Source organism: Nannospalax galili, unplaced genomic scaffold (assembly GCF_000622305.1).
Source record: "Nannospalax galili isolate Female #2095 unplaced genomic scaffold, S.galili_v1.0 scaffold137, whole genome shotgun sequence".
NCBI classification, from domain to species: domain Eukaryota; kingdom Metazoa; phylum Chordata; class Mammalia; order Rodentia; family Spalacidae; genus Nannospalax; species Nannospalax galili.
The window spans coordinates 2,382,255-2,399,063 of NW_008340203.1; the positions used below are offsets into that span (position 1 = coordinate 2,382,255).

Below are 16,809 nucleotides of genomic sequence, written 5' to 3' on the forward strand. Positions count from 1 at the left end.
AAAAAAAAATTAAGACAAACTGTTAAATAATCTTGATTTGGATTTATAGATCCCAACGACATCTGGTCACCTACAGATAACACAGAACATATTAAACTCATTATTATTTATTTCTGTGCATCACCTCGCACAAACCTTGTAAATCACTGAGGTTTAGAAGTACTATATGGAGGGGGCATGTTGGCGCACACCTTTAGTCCCAGCGTTTGGGAGGCAGAGACAAGTGGATCTCTCTGAGTTCGAGCCCAGCCTGGTCTACACAGCAGTTCCAGTCCAGCTGAGACTACAGGGAGACCCTGGTGAGATGTCTCAGTGAATAAAAAGGCTTGCTGTGAGAGCCTGCCAACTTGAGTTTGATTCCTAGGACCCACATGGTGGTGGAAGGAGAAAACTAATTCCCCAAAGTTGCCCTCTGACCTTCATACATGTGTGTGCATGCACACACACACACACACCCCACAAAATAAATTTTTTTAAAGTAATTATTAAAATGTCTGAAAGACATAAACGCAAAACAAAAACAAACAAGGCAACTAGCATATACAACTTTTGGGGCTGGAGAGATGCTCAGCAGTTAAAAGAGTACTGGGTGCTCTTCCAGAGGACCTGGGTTTGATTCTGAGCTCCCATATGGCAACAACTATCTGTAACTACAGTTCCAGGGGATTTGATGCCCTCTTCTGGCCTCCACATGAGTGCATTTACATTACAAGCATGCAAAATACTCATACACATGAAATAAAAATTTAAAAATTTGTTTAAAATGCCTTCTGAGAGCCGGGTGTAGTGGTGCACACCTTTAATTCCAGCACTCAGAAGGGAGAGGCAGGCAGATCTCTGTGAGATTCAGGCCAGCCTGATCTACACAGTGAATACTTAAAAAAAAAAAAAAAAATCTGCCGAGAGAACTTGAGAAATTAGCCTCCATCAGGGTCTACTGAGATGTGCCAGTCAGGGAGAAAAGGACACATGTATCAGACAGCCAAGATCTACTCAGAAGTCTTCCTGGCCCTGCCCCTGCTTTGTGCTTCTGAGTCTCTTGAGATAGGGTCTCAAGCAATAACCCTACTCCCATCTTTTCAGAATGCTGGCCCTTGAATAAAAAGTTTAATTTCCTTCCAACCAATTCTTTATGTGTATAAGCGTATTGCCTGCATATATGTGAGTGCACCCGTGTTGTGCAATGCCTTGGAGGTCAGAAGAAGGCTTCGGATTCTTACCTACTAAGAATTAGCCTTCTATGTCTGGTAACAAATTTGGCAAGCCAGCCAGAGCAGTGAACTGCGCTGTGGAGCCCTCTCCATTTCTACTGTAGGAAGCAATGATTGCTTGTGAAAAGCCAGCTGCTTGTGGCAAGCTGACCCCATCGTGGAGACCGAAAGGACTTTGGCAGCTGCTGAGGTTTTAGGAAGGACTTTAGTCTGGGTAACACTTGGTGCACAATGGGAATCCTTTACCTATATTGTCTGGGACTTACACAGCCACATAGCCATTTAGCCCTTGTTCAGGTCATCTGTGGTTCCATTTGGTATGACACCAGATTCTAAGGCCTAGCTTTCCAGCTTCTCCTTCATGGGACATTCGTTTGGAGAACACTTTGTTTGGCCTGGATTTCTTCTTTTCCTTCCTGTAACTATTTTTCTTTGTAAAATGAACGGCTCAGTTTTGTTTTGTTTGTGTCCACAGCGTCTCGCTATGTGGCCCTGGCTGGCCTAGGCTCACTATGTAGACCAGGCTGGCCTTGGACTCAGAAATTCTGCTTCTGCCCTCAGAGTATTTTTTTTTTTTCACTTAAAAAAGGATTTTTTTTTTTTTTTTGGTCTTTTTGAGACAGGGTCTCCCTGGAGCCCCAGTTGGAACTCACTATGTTGGAACTCAGAGATCTGCCTGCCTCTGCCTCCCGAGTGCTGGGATTAAAGGCATGTGCCACTACACCTGGCAAAAGATTTTATTTTTATTTGATGTGTATGTGTGTTTGGCTTCCCTGTATGTATGTGCATGTAGGGCCTGAGTGCCTGCAGAGGCCAGAAGATGGCGTCAAAACCCATAGAACTGGAGTTACAGATGGTTGTGAGCTGCCATGTGGGTTCTGAGACCCAAACCCAGGTTTTCTGCAAGGGCAGCAAGTGCTCTTAAGCAGTGATCCATTTCTCCAGCCCTAAGTAGCTCAGTTTTAATACAGCCTATTCTTGAGTTTTTGGGCCACAAACTGACATAATGGTAGACAGGACCCCAGGGCAAGCATAAACTGGATAGTACAAATATTGCCTGTCAAACTACCACAATCTTAAATCCAGTCACCGCGCTACTAATAATGGAAACGGACTCCGATTTGGAACAGAATTGCTTGAATTTTTTTTTTTTTTTTCTTTTTGAGACAGGGTTTCCTTGTAGTCCCAGCTGACCTGAACTCACTATGTAGACTGGGCTGGCCTTGAACTCACAAAGATCCGCTGCCTCTGCCTCCCAAGTGCTGGGATTAAAGGCACCACGCTGGGCAGAACTGCTTAAAATTTTTAATGTGGCCTATTCCAGCAGGCTGGACTTGTCAGGGTGACTGCTGACAACCCACAATTGGCAACTATTTACTGCTGGAAGCAGCACTTGGGGAAGGAGGGCCATGCTAGGCTGGCCATGCTGGGCTGGACACACTGTGCTCACACTGAAGAAGGGGAGCAATAGAGACCACTGCACTCCTGGCTGGTGCCTCTGAAGGCCGAACACACTCCACACAGGAGACACAACATAACAGTTATGTCTCTTTGAAGTTTGACTAGTACATATGACAAGTATATGCCTGAAACAGCATAATTTAATTTTTTCTTTGTACTTTGGGACACTTTCTAGGCTTGGGGCAGCCTATCCTAACAGAACTGAGGACAAAAGGGATGGCTCAATTTTTGAGTTTTGGGCTAGCCTGGGCTATATAGAATGAGCCTCTTACTCAAAAATCAAAAGAAAGTATTCCCAGGTTGGGGCCACTGAACTCTATCCAAAGTGATAATGGCTCACTGTTTGTTTCTGAATTCATGTAAAAGATGAAGAAAAGTTTACAAGTTGGCAATTGCATTTTCAGACTGCAATCCACAGGGACCCACATGACCCTAGCTAAACTGGAGAAACATTTTCAGTCCTGTTTTGCCTACTGCTTGGCTCTGAATTAGGGTAGCATGTCAAAATGGTCTTAAATCAAGCTCCTTTGAAAGTGTACAAGATCCTTCCTAGCCTCCACATTTTATATCATGAAATGAAGTTCAGACTAAACAATGTCACAGCTGGACCACACAAGCATCTTATCAGTTTGTTCTTTTCAGGTTTGCCCACCCAAGGGAGGTGCCACTCTAACTTTCCTGGAGACAAAGTGCCACTAAGACTTTACAACCCAAGCACCTGAAGAACAGCTGGTGGAGAAGTGGAATGTGATGGACTATTAATAACCCAGAATGATTCTGCCTGGACGTCCCCCTCCTAGAGGATTTTAAATATTTACTCAAAAGGACAAGATGACTAAGACACGTAATTCTGAGAAAACTGCTAACTTACAGGAATTTCTTGATTCCTGGCAAAAATTATGTTGGACAACAAAATTCTTAAGACTATGTCCTAGCTGGACAGGGAGGACGTTTATATGAGCATTGACCTAGCCTCCTGCATAAAGACCTATTAATCTATTAATACTTCATCCCAAACAGAAAGGAGCATTGATAGAATCATACAGGCTACCTGGCTCCAACTGACTTTGGAACATCAAACCTCTTTTTCTTCAAGAAGTTGGAGACTAGGTTTTTGTTTTGTTTTGAGACAGGGTTTCCCTGTAGCCCCAGCTGGCCTGGAACTCGCCCTGTGGACCAGGTTGGCTTTGAACTCACAGAGATCCACCTATCTCCATCTCCAGATTGCTGGGTTAAAGGTGTGTGCCACCATGCCTGGCCTGGAGACTGGCTTGTAATTTATTCCTTAGATGCCAATTCACCCTTGAAGGAATTTTGAAATAAGGCTAACACTCCTAATCGTAACAATAATGGGAGCCTAATTAGGGTTTAAAAGCATTTTATTACACATACCAGCTATGCTTTGACCACCCCTCTTCTAAGGAAAAAAGGAACAAAACATTATTTATTTCACTATTCCAAGGCCTTCCATTCCCAAATCCTCCACTGTCTGCCCTCATTTAGCACTTAGTAGGCAGAACAGAAGTGATATCCCAGCCAGGAGTGGTGGCACATGCCTTTAATCCCAGCACCTGGAAGCAGAGGCAGGCAGATCTCTGTGAGTTCAAGGCTAGCCTGGTCTACATAGTGAGTTCCAGGACAGCTAGGTGGGGCTACAGGGGGAATCTGTCTCAAAAAGACAAAAAAAACAAAAAAACAAGAAACCAAAACTTGCTGCTCTTGCAGAAGACTCATTCCCAGCACCCATATCAGGCAGGACAAAAACCATCTGTAACTCCAGCTCTACACGACCGTCTTCTGGCCTCCATGCCCTGCCCCCATCACATGTGACATGCATTCATATTGCTACACACACATACCTATAAAAATAAATCAGCCAGGCACGATGATACAACTTTTAATCCCAGCAGAGGCAGGTGGATCTCTTTGAGGTTGATGCCAGCCTGGTCTACATACTGAGTCCCAGGCCTGCCAGGGATATCTGTGACACCTCGTCTCAAGTCCCCCCCCAACCCCCCCAACCCCCCCCAAAATAAAATTTAAAAAATCTTTTAAAAAGTAATATATCTGTCTAAAAAACTCCAAGAACTAGTCCTAGGAAGTTGAGGTACCAACTTCCTAGGTGCCAGTCAAAGAAAAAACAAAGATGCTGCCCTGGATGACAAAGACCCCACCCAGCACAAAGCCTTCCTGTCCACTGTCCCCTAGTTCTTCTTTCCCTCCCAAGGAAAGCCCTTTGTGTCCCTAAGTTCCTGAGGGGTTTTTTTGTTTGTTTTTGAGACAGAATCTCACTATGAAGCCCTTGCTGGCCTAGAACTTGCTATATAGATCAGGTTGGCCTACACTCACAAAGATTCACCTGCTTCTACCTCCCAAGTGCTGAGATTAAAGATAATCCCAGCCTGAGATGGGGTTTCAAGGTACCCCCTTATCTTTTCAGGATGCCAGCTGTTGAAAAACTGGTTCCCATCCTACCAATTCTTACCTCCTAAGCACTGGTTTTCCAGTGGTGAGCAGAGCAGCTAGACGTGGGTCCAATCCCATAACTGACCTATTCCCTTAAATAGGCAGGATGATTATGCAGCCACAAAAGGTCTGCCCACCAGGGAGGGTCTATTAAGTTGGATACAGTAAGATACCGTTGTCTTCATGTGTTCTTCCTATGCTTATATTTACAGAGATAGCAAGGAACAGAGTATATACGGGACATACACCCCCGCCCCCATCGCATGCTTCTTCAATTCTTTTTATTGGAGGGGTATCAAAATCATAGCCTTAATCATGCCAGGCAAGCACTCTACCTCTTACAGACACCCTCAGCACTCTTACTTCCAAAACTAACAATATAGACTCAGACAATGAAATCTAAGTAGATGATATTTAGAGCAGAAAACTCTTTATAATGTTCTTCAAATCTTACTCCATCACTCTATCAGAAAGACTTCAGAGTGCTACCATGTCTGGGGAGCTCCTTAAGACCCCTGCAGTGCTGTGTACTGGCAGACTTAGCCTGTGTTCCCAGGGACAGAAAGTCCAAAGGCCATTTCCTGCTCAATTTTCAACACAGTTAACAATGCCAGAACAGCTTAAGAACCTACCAGCAAAAGGAAGCAGTCTGTGCCACATGGTTCTGGTTCAATCTTGATTTCTTTGTTCTTGCGTTTATATACATTAGGAGTGGCATGAAAAGCTGGAAGACAGAAACAAAACAAAATGACCTGTGTTTCCAATGTTCTATCCACTTGAGAAAAGAGGGAGGAAGAAAACTGAGTTAGGGAGCTATTTTAGGAGTCAGAATTCGATCAGCAAGGTATACAAAATGTAGCCACTCTGATAGCAACACAATCTTTTCAAAGCCAGGAGGCATTGAGGAACAAAGGTAGTGCTTGGTCCCCATCACAAACCACATAGTGCTGTAACTGAGCTAGAGAAAACAGAGCTGGCCCTTTGTGAAGCCCTCACCAGAGCAGAGGCTAGGAACTCCACACAACAAAGCAGATCAAAGGGAAGGGATGGGGTGGGGAGCATGTCAAACAGAGTAGGCCACTCACGGTGAAGGAAGCAGTCATATTTAAAGCAGCGCCGGCAAAAAAGTGTGTGGAAGGAGTGTAGAGACTGCTCCCGCTGCACAGACTTGGCATTGGGGCCGTCGATGTTGGGTGTGCACTGAGGGGGAAGTGCATTGGGGTCGGACATCTCCGTAAGCTCTCGATACCTATTTAAGAAAAGAGAGAGAAGAGTTCCTCCAAGGAAATTTCTCCAGGATGGGTGGGTTTTATGGGCTTGGTGGATCAGGGGATGGTGTACAGCTCAGTGGGTACACCACTGTCATTTTGCAGGGCTGGGTATAAATGTGAAAGTAAGGGCAGAGAAAGACTCCGTAAGTACAGTGCTGGTCTAACTATCTGGAAGGATGGCAGGATGCAAGTTTTCTGCCCAGGCTTACTCAAAGGCCAGCACATAATGATCCCTAATAGAGCAAGGGACATTCAGAGGTAAGTAAGCAAGAAATAATCAGAAATGCAGGCAAATTATGACATAATTACCATCAACAGAACTTTTGTTTTGCTTTGCTTTGTTTTGGTCTTTATGAGACAGGGTCTTTCTGTCACCCCAGATGGCCAGGAACTTGCTATGGAGACCAGGCTGACCTTCATCTCATAGAGATCCACCTGCCTCTACTGGCTGGCCTGGAACTCCCTACATAGACATGCTGAGATCAAAGGTGTGTACTATCACACCCAGCTAACTGGGCTTTTTATTAACCAAAGAAAATTGGCTTGAATAAAAATGTCCAAATACCCTAGGTATGGCCTGAGCAGAGTAGCTTTCCCTACCTCTCCTTCATGTCATCCGGGACACCATTCTCAGGGAACATGGAAGCAATGGCACTGAAGATCATGTCATTTGGGAACTGTTTCTTGGAACTCTTTTTGTTGCCTGAATTGGAAATGACAGTGAACTGAGTTCGGGCAAAGTTGTTGAATTTTCCCTGCTTAGTTATTCTGATGAGAGCTTTGTACATCTAAATAGTGACTAGATATTGAGAACAAAATCTACAGTCCCTGTTAAAAGCTACAGGTAAAAAGGAGTTTTCATGGAGGGCTGAAGAGGAACTAATCCTATCATAATACTGATGCTGAAGAACGAGATTGCCACTGGAATTTCTGTAGTAAGAGAAAGATACTATGTCCCTAAACATACAACTAAATAACATATAGCATAACTCAGTAACTAAATATTTTCTTTTTTTCTTTTTCCATTTTCATGTGTGTAGATTTTGAGAATACAAATTCCAGTCCTCACATTTGCCCAGCAAGCACTTAAACCACAGAGCCATCTCTCCAGCCCAGTAATTATTGAATTAAATACTACTAACACAAAAAAATATTCCTAAGATTAAATTAAAAAGACAAAAATTTATATATACACAGGAAGATCTCTGTGACTTCAAGGTCAGTCTGGTCTACATAGTGAGTTCCAAGCCAGCCCCACTACAGGGAGACCCTGTCTCAAAAAAAGAAAAAGACTAAAAAAAAAAGTTTATATAGCACATGATCTCAATTTTGAATAACATGAGCATACTGATTTATGTACGTCCTTTTTTTGGAGACAGGGTCTTACTACGTAGCCCTAGGTGGCCTGGAACTCACTATGTAGACCAGGCTGGCCAGACTTACAGAGATTTGCCTGCCTCTTCCTCCTGAGTGCTGGGATTGAAGGTATATACCACCACATCTTTATATATATACATTTTTTTAAGTCTACAAAGAAATATTTGTGACTTTCTGGATTTTCCAAACACATTAGTTGTAGAATTAAAAAGATTATTCTGTAAGCTCTACTTTCTTTTTTAATATATATGTATTTTAAATTTTATATGTATGAGTGTATTGCCTGTATATATATATATATATATATATAATGTGAATGCACCCATGTCGTGCAATGCCGTGGAGGTCAGAAGAGGGCTTCAGATTCCCCTGGAACTGGAGTTAATGACGGTTCGTAGCCGCCATGCGGGTACTGGGAATCAAACCCAGGTCCTCTGCAAGAGCAGTCAGTGCCCTTAACCACTGAGCCATCTCTCCAGCCCCATGTCCTACTTTCTTTGTTAACTAGTTCAGTCATTTTAAGCTATCAGCTAATGATCATGTTTCTCTTTTAAGTGGACCAATGCGAAGCATAAATGGTCTTTAATTTAAGTTTTCCCTTCTTTCCTGTCCCTATCAATTTCAAAATGGAACGTGGAGGCAGATTATTCACCTTCCATAGTATGCCGTTTCCTCTTTCTTGTTACTGGCAGATCTTCTTTGCTGTCGTCCTGTTTGCCGTCTGAGGTGTCATTGTGCCCTTCCTCCTCATCATCTGAGTATTGATTCAGGGCATCTACCAACTCCAGAAAAACAGCATCACTAATCAGGACAGATCCAGGGATCATCTCTGCAACAGGAGGATCAGAAGGGTGAGCAGCAGTCACTTCATGCCGCATTCATCCTAAGTACGTGGGTCTTTTTCTTTTAAACATTTAAAAAAATATATTTTATTTATTAGTTTTATATGTATGTGTGTTTTTCTTGCATGTATGTAAGTGTACCCATGTCATGCAATGCCCACAGAGGTCAGAAGAGGGTGTTGGATCCCCTGGAACTGGAGTTGAGGATGGTTGTTAGCCGCCATGTGAGTGCTTTGAATCAAACCCGGGTCCTCTGCAAGAGTAGTGCATGCTCTTAACCACTCCATCTCTCTAGTCCCCAAAGATTTATTTTTGAGTATTTTGCCTACATGTGTGAGTCTGTGTGTATACATATACATATATACACATATTCCATGTGTGTGGCTATTGCCTGAGGAAGCCAGAAGGAGGTGTCAGATCCCCTGGAACTGGAGTGAGAGGCAGTTGTAAACCTCCAGGTGGGTGGTGGGAACCAAACTCAGGTCTTCTGCAAAAGCAAGTACTCTTAACCACTGAGCAATCTCTCCGGCCCATCATTTGGTTTTTGTGTTATTTATTTATTTTGTCTTTTTGAGACAGGGTCTCCCAGTAGCCCCAGCTGACCTGGAACTTGCTATGTAGACCAGGCTGTCCTCCAACTCACAGAGGTTTGCCTGCCTCTATCTCCCCAGCCTCCCAAGTGCTGATATTAAAGGCGTGTACCACAAAACTGGGCTCCTCTTCATATTTCTTATTCACAAATGACCTTTTCTAGGATAACAACTAAGGCTGGTGAGATGGCTCATCAGCTAAAAAGGTGCTTGCCACCAAGTCTGATGACCTGAGTTTGATCCCTGGGGACCCACATGGTAGAAGGAAAGAACCAACTTTGACAAGTTATTCTGTGATCGCCACAAGTGCACTATGGCATGTGTGGATTCCCACTTTAAAATAAATGTGTTTTTTTTTTGCAGGTGGTAGGAAGTGTTTGAGACGGTCTACCCGTAACCCCAGCTGGCCTGGAATTCACTCTGTAGACCAGGTTGGGCTCAATGTCACAGAGATTTCCCTGCCTCTGTTTCCCAAGTGCTGGAATTAAAGGCATGCACCACTACACCTGGCTCCAAAAAAAAAAAAAGTTTAAAAAATTTTATAGATGGCTGGGTGTGGTGGTACATACCTTCAATCCCAGCACTCGGGAGGCAGAGACAGGTGGATTGTGAGATTCAGGCCATCCTGGTCTATATGACAAGTTCCAGGCCAGCTGGGACTACAAGGGAGACCCTTTTTCAAAAAGACCAACCCCCGCCCCCACAAAACCAAAAAAAAAAATTTATAGAAAGAATTACAACTAAGTCCAAATGCTTTGCTTTCAGAACAGGAATATTTAAACCAATCTTTGAGAAATCCAGAGGTTTCCTGGGCCACAAATCCTCTGTAGTGTGACAAAGAGACTATGTGCATTGCTGTTCATAATCTCTTTGTCTATGAAATGAAGAACAGGGAAATGAAGAACAAAATGGCCTCGGATGGACTTATGGAGCACTTCTTTTTTGAAAAATATTTATTTGTTAATTTTTTTTTTTTAAGAAATGGAATTTCAGGGTCTGGAGATATGGCTAAGTGGTTAAGAGCACTAACTGCTCTTGCAGAGGACCCGGGTTCGATTCCCAGCACCCACATGGCGGCTACTAACGTCCTTAACTCCAATTCTGGGAGAATCTGAAGCCCTCTTCTGATCTCTGAGGCATTGCATGACACAGGTGCACTCACATACATGCAGGCAATACACTCATACACATAAAATAAAGATAATAAATAAATATTAAAAAAAAAAAGAAATGGAATTTCAGTAGCTTCTGTGACATTCTCCTCTATTTCAACCATTTATCTGGTCTTTAATTTTTTGCTTGCTAATTTTTTTTGGTCTTTTTATTTTTATTTTTTTTGAGACAGGCGTAGTGGTGTCAAACCCCAGTCCTCTGCAAGAGCAACCAGTGCTCTTAACCGCTGAGCCATCTCTCTCTAGCCCCTATGGAGCATTTCTAATACCTAATACTACATTTATTTGTACAATGAATTATGTTCCTAGTCAGATTACTAAAATTCTTTTGGTGTCCCAGCTCCTTTTAGAATTTTTTTTTTAAATTTTATGTGTATGAGTGTTATGCCTGCATGTAGGTAAGTGCACCCGTGTCATGCAATGCCCGTGGAGGACAGAAGAGGCTGTTGCAGCCCCTGGAACTGGAGTTACAGACAGTTGTTAGCTGCCATGTGAGTGCTGGGATTTGAACCTGGGTTTTCTGCTAAAACAGTCAAGTGTTCTTAACTGCTGAGCCATCTCTCCAGTCCCTCCTTTTGGAATTTAACTAGGATTTTTTTTTTTTTTTTTTTTTTTTTTTTTTTTTTTTAAAAAAAAAAAAAAAAAAGAGGACGATAAATTGGCCTGGAATTCACTATGTAGACCTTGAACTCACAGAGATCTGCCTGCTTCTGCCTCCCGAGTGCTGGGACTAAGGGCATGCGCCACCACACACGGCTTAACTATGATATTTTTAATATAAAATTGAAATTCCCAGTCACATGATCACACTATACTACTCTTCAGTGTGCACCCACAGGGACGATGCTGTAGCAAAGGCCACACTACTCCAAACACGTCTTTTCCCAGTAAGCCCGCACCACTACCTTCTTCTCCGTGAACTTTGCCATCATAGTTATTGATCAGCTCCTCGATGAAAGTCTCATCTTCTTCCTTCACCTCATCGCCCATGTAGGGAATATTGCACAAAACTGTCTCATCTTCTACCTGAAGCAAAACCAGATGTGATCCTTCCATGAGTCACTCTATATCTCCTTTTTCTTATTTAATGGAATCCTTGCTGAGCTATTTTTAGCTTCTGAATCTCCTGAAAAAAATCTCTTTGGATACAGATTTTCCTGAATTTTAAACATCAGCCTTTTTGCTTTGCCAACAAAATCTCAAACAGATTAGATTGGGCAATGGCACTTTTAAGGGGAAACAACAACAACAACAACAACAAAACAGTATAGTTGGTACTAACTACCAAATGTAGACCTTGACATTAACAATGATATTTAGAACACCACCTAGAACTTGACAACATACTTTTTTTTTTTTTTAACAGTACTTTCATCTATGATCTCATTATACTCACTAAACATCCTTATTAAACAGGTACAGGCATAACCTAGACAACCACCAAAAGTCTACAATTCTGATCATCTTCATAAAGGCAGATAAATGAAAAGAAAGGGCTCCAAGGACCTGATCTCGAATATGTCTAGCAAAGAAACTGAGCAAACATAAAATCTGAGGGTAGTCTATAAAACACACCATCTTCCCAATAATAAAAAAGCATGGCTACAAGTCATGTCAATACAGGCTTTGGGTATTTGTGGGTAATGAATAATACTAAACGGGGTTCAGCAGAGTCTAAAGAGGACACATACATTCCTTTTATGTCCATGCTAAGGACTGACATAGAGCTCAACTATAACCCAGTCCCAACCCAATCATTCTTTTTTCTAAGTAATTTTAAATATTGTATTTATGATTTTTATTTTATGTGTATGAGTGTATCACCTGCATGTTTACAAGTGCACCATGTCATGCAATGCCCATGGAGGTCAGAAGAGGGCGTTGGATCCCCTGGAACTGGAGTTACAGGAGTCAGCTGTCATGTGGGTGCTGGGAACCAAACTAGGTCCTCTGCAAAAGCAGTCAGTGCTTTTAACTGCTGAGTCATCTCTGCAGCCCCACAATCTAGTCATGTTTAAATCCCCAACTACCACCTAAAATGGCTCTGAAATTTTACTCAGAAAGATGACTCCCTCCTGCAGACCTGCGTCTTATTCCAATCAGTGGCACTGCTGTTTCTGGGCAGATGATGAGCAACAGCAACATCAGAGAGGGCTGATTACCAGAACAATAATCCTAGCAGGAGACAGAACAAAGGCTTAGATGGAAGCACGGTTGTCCATGTGTACCCCTGCTGTCTTGGATGGCTTGGTAGGACCTTGTCATTAGAGAATTCCAAAAGAACTGCTCTACCAGCACAGAGCTGAGGACCTGCTTAAGCCACAAGCATCTGATTCAGACATGTGACTGTGAATGTTACAATGGTGGGTCAAAGTAGTAAGTGAAAACTGGGAGTCTTGTCTTATCTTATTAATTTTAAAAAAACAGTATCAATTCAGAAATACAATTTTAGAGAGCACCAAAACCTAACAGGTTAGAGCAACTTACTACACACACACACACACACACACACACACACACACACACAAAATTTATAAACATTTTACTACATTTTTATTTTTAAGTATTTATTTTGTACATGTGTGCCTGTATCTGTATGGGCACATGTGTGGAAGTCAGAGGACACCTTACAAGAGTCAGCTCTCTCCTACTATGTGGGTCGTGGTGATCAAACTCAGGTTGTCAGGCTTGGCAATAGACACCTTGACCTATGGAGCCTTCTCACTGGGCCTTGATGTATACATTTTTAGAATAAATTACAATAACGTTCTGCTTTGTAAATAAAAGCTTTGTTAAATGGCCTGACAATCTTTACCCTAAGAGGAGCTCCCACATAGCAGCATAAAATGATTATGGAGCTTAAACAACTGCCACAGTTTTCAACACATACCATAAAGTTCTGCTGGAGAGGGGACCAGGAGTACATGATAGGAACCAATGCAACAGTGTTCAGAGACCGCATCAACATATGCTGGCTTGCAAATCCTGGGAAGATGCTCTCTATGGTACACTGAAATACAAGGGGCGACAAAGAGAGGGAACAGTAAGCACACGACTCAAGACAGAATTAGCTGCAAGCCAGTTATGATGGTTTATGCCTGTAATCCCAGCACTTAGGAGGCTGAGGCAGGGGAATTGCCATTTGAGACCAGCCTAGAATAGATAGTGAATTTCAGGCCAAGCTAGGCTACATAGCAAAACCTGATAAACACAAAATTATAAAAGACACATTATAGCTTCCTTCCCAAAAGAACTCAGCACTTTTCTAATTCTTTTCTGTTTTCCTGAGAGCCAAGATTAGAGGTGTACACCACCATGCCCAGTTTTATGCAGTGCTGAGGTTCAATGCCAGGCTTTTATGCATTCTACACAAGCAGGCAAATCTTTGTAAGTTTGAGGCCAGCCTGGTTTACATAGTGAGTTCCAGGACAGCTAGGGCTACAAGGAGACCCTATCTCAAAAAGACAAAAAAAAATATTAACAGGCTGGTAAAGTGGCTCAGTAGGTAATTATACTTGCTGCCAAACCTGATAACCTGAGTTCAATCCCACATGGTGGAAAGAAAAAACTGACTCCCTAAAGTTGTCCCCTGAATTTCACAAATGAACCATGGCCTGCACACACATGCACACAGAATAAATTTTTAAAAAAAAGCATTACCTCGGGGCTGGAGAGATGGCTCAGCGGTTAAGAGCACTGACTGCTCTTGCGGAGGACCTAGGTTCAATCCCCAGCACCCACATGGCGGCTACGAACCATCCTTAACTCCAGTTCCAGGGGAATCTGAAGCCCTCTTCTGACCTCCGTGGCGTTGCACGACATGGGTGCACTGACATGCATGCAGGCAAAAAAAAAAAGCATTACCTCTCTAAAAAGCTAAATGGCTTTTTTTCTTTTTTTTTTTCTTTTGAGACAGGATCTCAGGAAACCCAGGGTAACCTCAAACTTGCTATGTAGCTGAGGTTCACCTTGACCTCCCAATCTTCCTGTTCTCCTTCCTGAGCTGGGATCACAGGCTTGCACCACCATGCCAGGATAAAATGCTGTTTTTACAATAATTGATTAATTTGTTCATAATTAGGGAGTCCCTCTAATCAATACACTTCTGTTCACTACCTAGGGAATGCCCTTCCTAGTATCTTAGAACACAGATACAAAAAGGGGTGCTTTGTAGCTTAGATACAAAGCCCAGGAAAGCAGACAGTAAATGTCTTGTTTTTCTATGAAAAAGTCATGATTATACTCATTAATTGAGGAGAACAGGCACAAAGGTTACTTTTCAAGCTACATTTGTCATACTAATTATTCAAAGTTGGCTACAATAGTGGTGTCCATTATCCTTCCTTATTTTCTTCTACAATTATTTACCTGTTTTTATGTGTAAGGTATGTAAATGTACCTGTATCATGCAATGCCCACGAAGGTCAGAGGAGGGTTTTGGATCCCCTGGAACTGGAGTTATGGACAGCTGTAAGCCACCATGTGGGTACTAGGAACTGAACCTGGGTCCTCTGCAAGAGCAGCCTCTTAACTGCTAAGCCATCTCTCCAGTCCCCTTATTTATTGTCTGACAGGTCATACTGAAAATAACTTCATGTCCAAGGGAGCAAGGAGGCTGGCTTGACACCCAGAAGTACCTTTTTGAGAAAAGGATGCCCACTCACAGGCTTCATTGACTGCACAGGCTGCACACGAAGCTTCTTCCATTCTTCGTTGAGGATCTGGGTTTTTTCTTGAACCTTTGCAAAATTTGCCACATATAAAGCCTAGCAAAACCAAGGAAAAGACTGTTGAAATTCAATGCAAGTTGAGAAGGAAAAACCTCAATCCCCATACTCTGGAGAAATATACAGAATCTACAACTTGGGAGCTGTTTTTTACCTTTGCACCCATATTTGCCTGCAGCCGTTTGAGTTGTCGAAGCCGCATATATTCAGATTTCACTTTTCGTTTCCAGTACGTGATACATTTGGAAGTTGGAGGGTTTGGTATATCCATTTTGCTAGACTCTTAGAGAGACAGATATAAGAAATGGCATTTTATTCCCTAGAAATAAAGATTTCCTCAAATCCAAATAAATATGGTCAGACTTCTAATCTCATTAAACTTATCTATAAAAGCACACATCTAAAAATTTAACTGAAGATAGATTTATGTAGTAACAATTTCTGATCTCATTATAATATCTTATGGTGACTGGTTTTAAATTTAGCACTCGAGGGTGATGTGGCTTGGAGGCAGAGCCCCTGCTTAGCATGTGTGAGGGTCTGGGCTCCACTCCCAGCATTGCATCAGCTGCAAACAAAATTGGCGGGTATGATGGTGAATGCCTGTCATCTCAGAATCTGGGAAGCAGAGGCAGGAGGATCAGGAGTTCAAGGCCAGCATGTCAACATTGCAAGTTCAAAGCAAGCCTAAGCTATATAGCTAGAATCTGTCTCAAAACAAAACAAAACTGGGGATGCAGTTTAGTGGCAAAGCCCTTGCCTAGCAGTAGTAAAAGCCCTGAGCTCCATCCCCAGCAGATACCCCTTCAAATAACGCTGCCTCACAGACAGTAGGAACTTGATTTCTTTTTTATTGTTTTGTTTCTTGAGATAGGGTCTCCATATAGTCCCAGCTGGCCTGGAACTTGCTATGTAGACCAGGCTGGCCTTAATCTTACAAAGATTTGCCTGCTTCTGCCTCCTGAATGCTGGGATTAAAGGTATGTGCCATCACACCTGGCCAAGAGTTTGACATATGGACACCTATGCATTGCCTTAAGAGAAATGTTTTATTTAACCAGAACCAAGTTCATACCCAAGAGCTTGATGGAAAGATCCACCTGTACTACAAATTTTCTAAATTACTACATGTCTAGTAATAAAAGTACAACATGACAGCGGCAAAATCTCACCTCCAAAAGGAACCAAAACATGTGGAAGCTGATAATTCTACAGCTTTCTTGGTGGGGGTATAATCTGAATTACAGTTGAAAACTTAAGAGAATTTAGGGGCTGAAGAGATGATTTGGTAGGTAAGAGCACTCTTGCAGAGGACATGGGTTTGGTTCCCAGCACCCACATCAGGTGGTTCACAACTGACTGTAACTCCAGTTCCAGGGGATCCAAACGCTTTTCTGACCCCACAGGCACCTGCACACATGTGATACATATAAACTCACACAGGCATACACATAAAATAAAATAAATATTTTTTTAAGAAAAAAGAAAAATGTAGAAAATTTAGTGTGGTGTGCTTTACCTACCTCACAGGAAATGGCACAGGAAATGTTAAATTTTATAATGTGTTCCTGTTCTTCAGATCATCGGCAAGATGTGAAGGTGAAACAAGTGTTCAACTTTGCAAAAGAGAACAGAAAACGGTTTTACTCAATCAGTGTAGTATGCTTGGACACTGACTCCCCCCCCCCCCCA

At 42.4% G+C, this 16,809-nt stretch overlaps 1 protein-coding gene across 2 annotated transcripts in view; it reads right to left on the minus strand.

Annotated features, from left to right (window-relative positions):
• The window catches only part of Ezh1 (enhancer of zeste 1 polycomb repressive complex 2 subunit), a 52,550-nt gene that overhangs the window by 19,399 nt on the left and 16,342 nt on the right, over positions 1 to 16,809 (minus strand). Inside the window, exons 2-10 of one of the 2 annotated variants that reach the window (XM_008835330.3) lie at positions 16,641 to 16,733; positions 15,272 to 15,399; positions 15,055 to 15,156; positions 13,281 to 13,400; positions 11,296 to 11,416; positions 8,439 to 8,615; positions 7,010 to 7,112; positions 6,224 to 6,387; positions 5,771 to 5,862 (exon numbers count right to left, since the gene is read on the minus strand). In XM_008835330.3, the coding sequence (XP_008833552.1) occupies positions 5,771 to 5,862; positions 6,224 to 6,387; positions 7,010 to 7,112; positions 8,439 to 8,615; positions 11,296 to 11,416; positions 13,281 to 13,400; positions 15,055 to 15,156; positions 15,272 to 15,388 (996 nt within the window). In that variant the 5' untranslated portion in view covers positions 15,389 to 15,399; positions 16,641 to 16,733. Of the gene's footprint in view, positions 1 to 5,770; positions 5,863 to 6,223; positions 6,388 to 7,009; positions 7,113 to 8,438; positions 8,616 to 11,295; positions 11,417 to 13,280; positions 13,401 to 15,027; positions 15,157 to 15,271; positions 15,400 to 16,640; positions 16,734 to 16,809 lie in introns of both variants that reach the window. The other variant, XM_008835328.3, reaches the window with a different exon arrangement.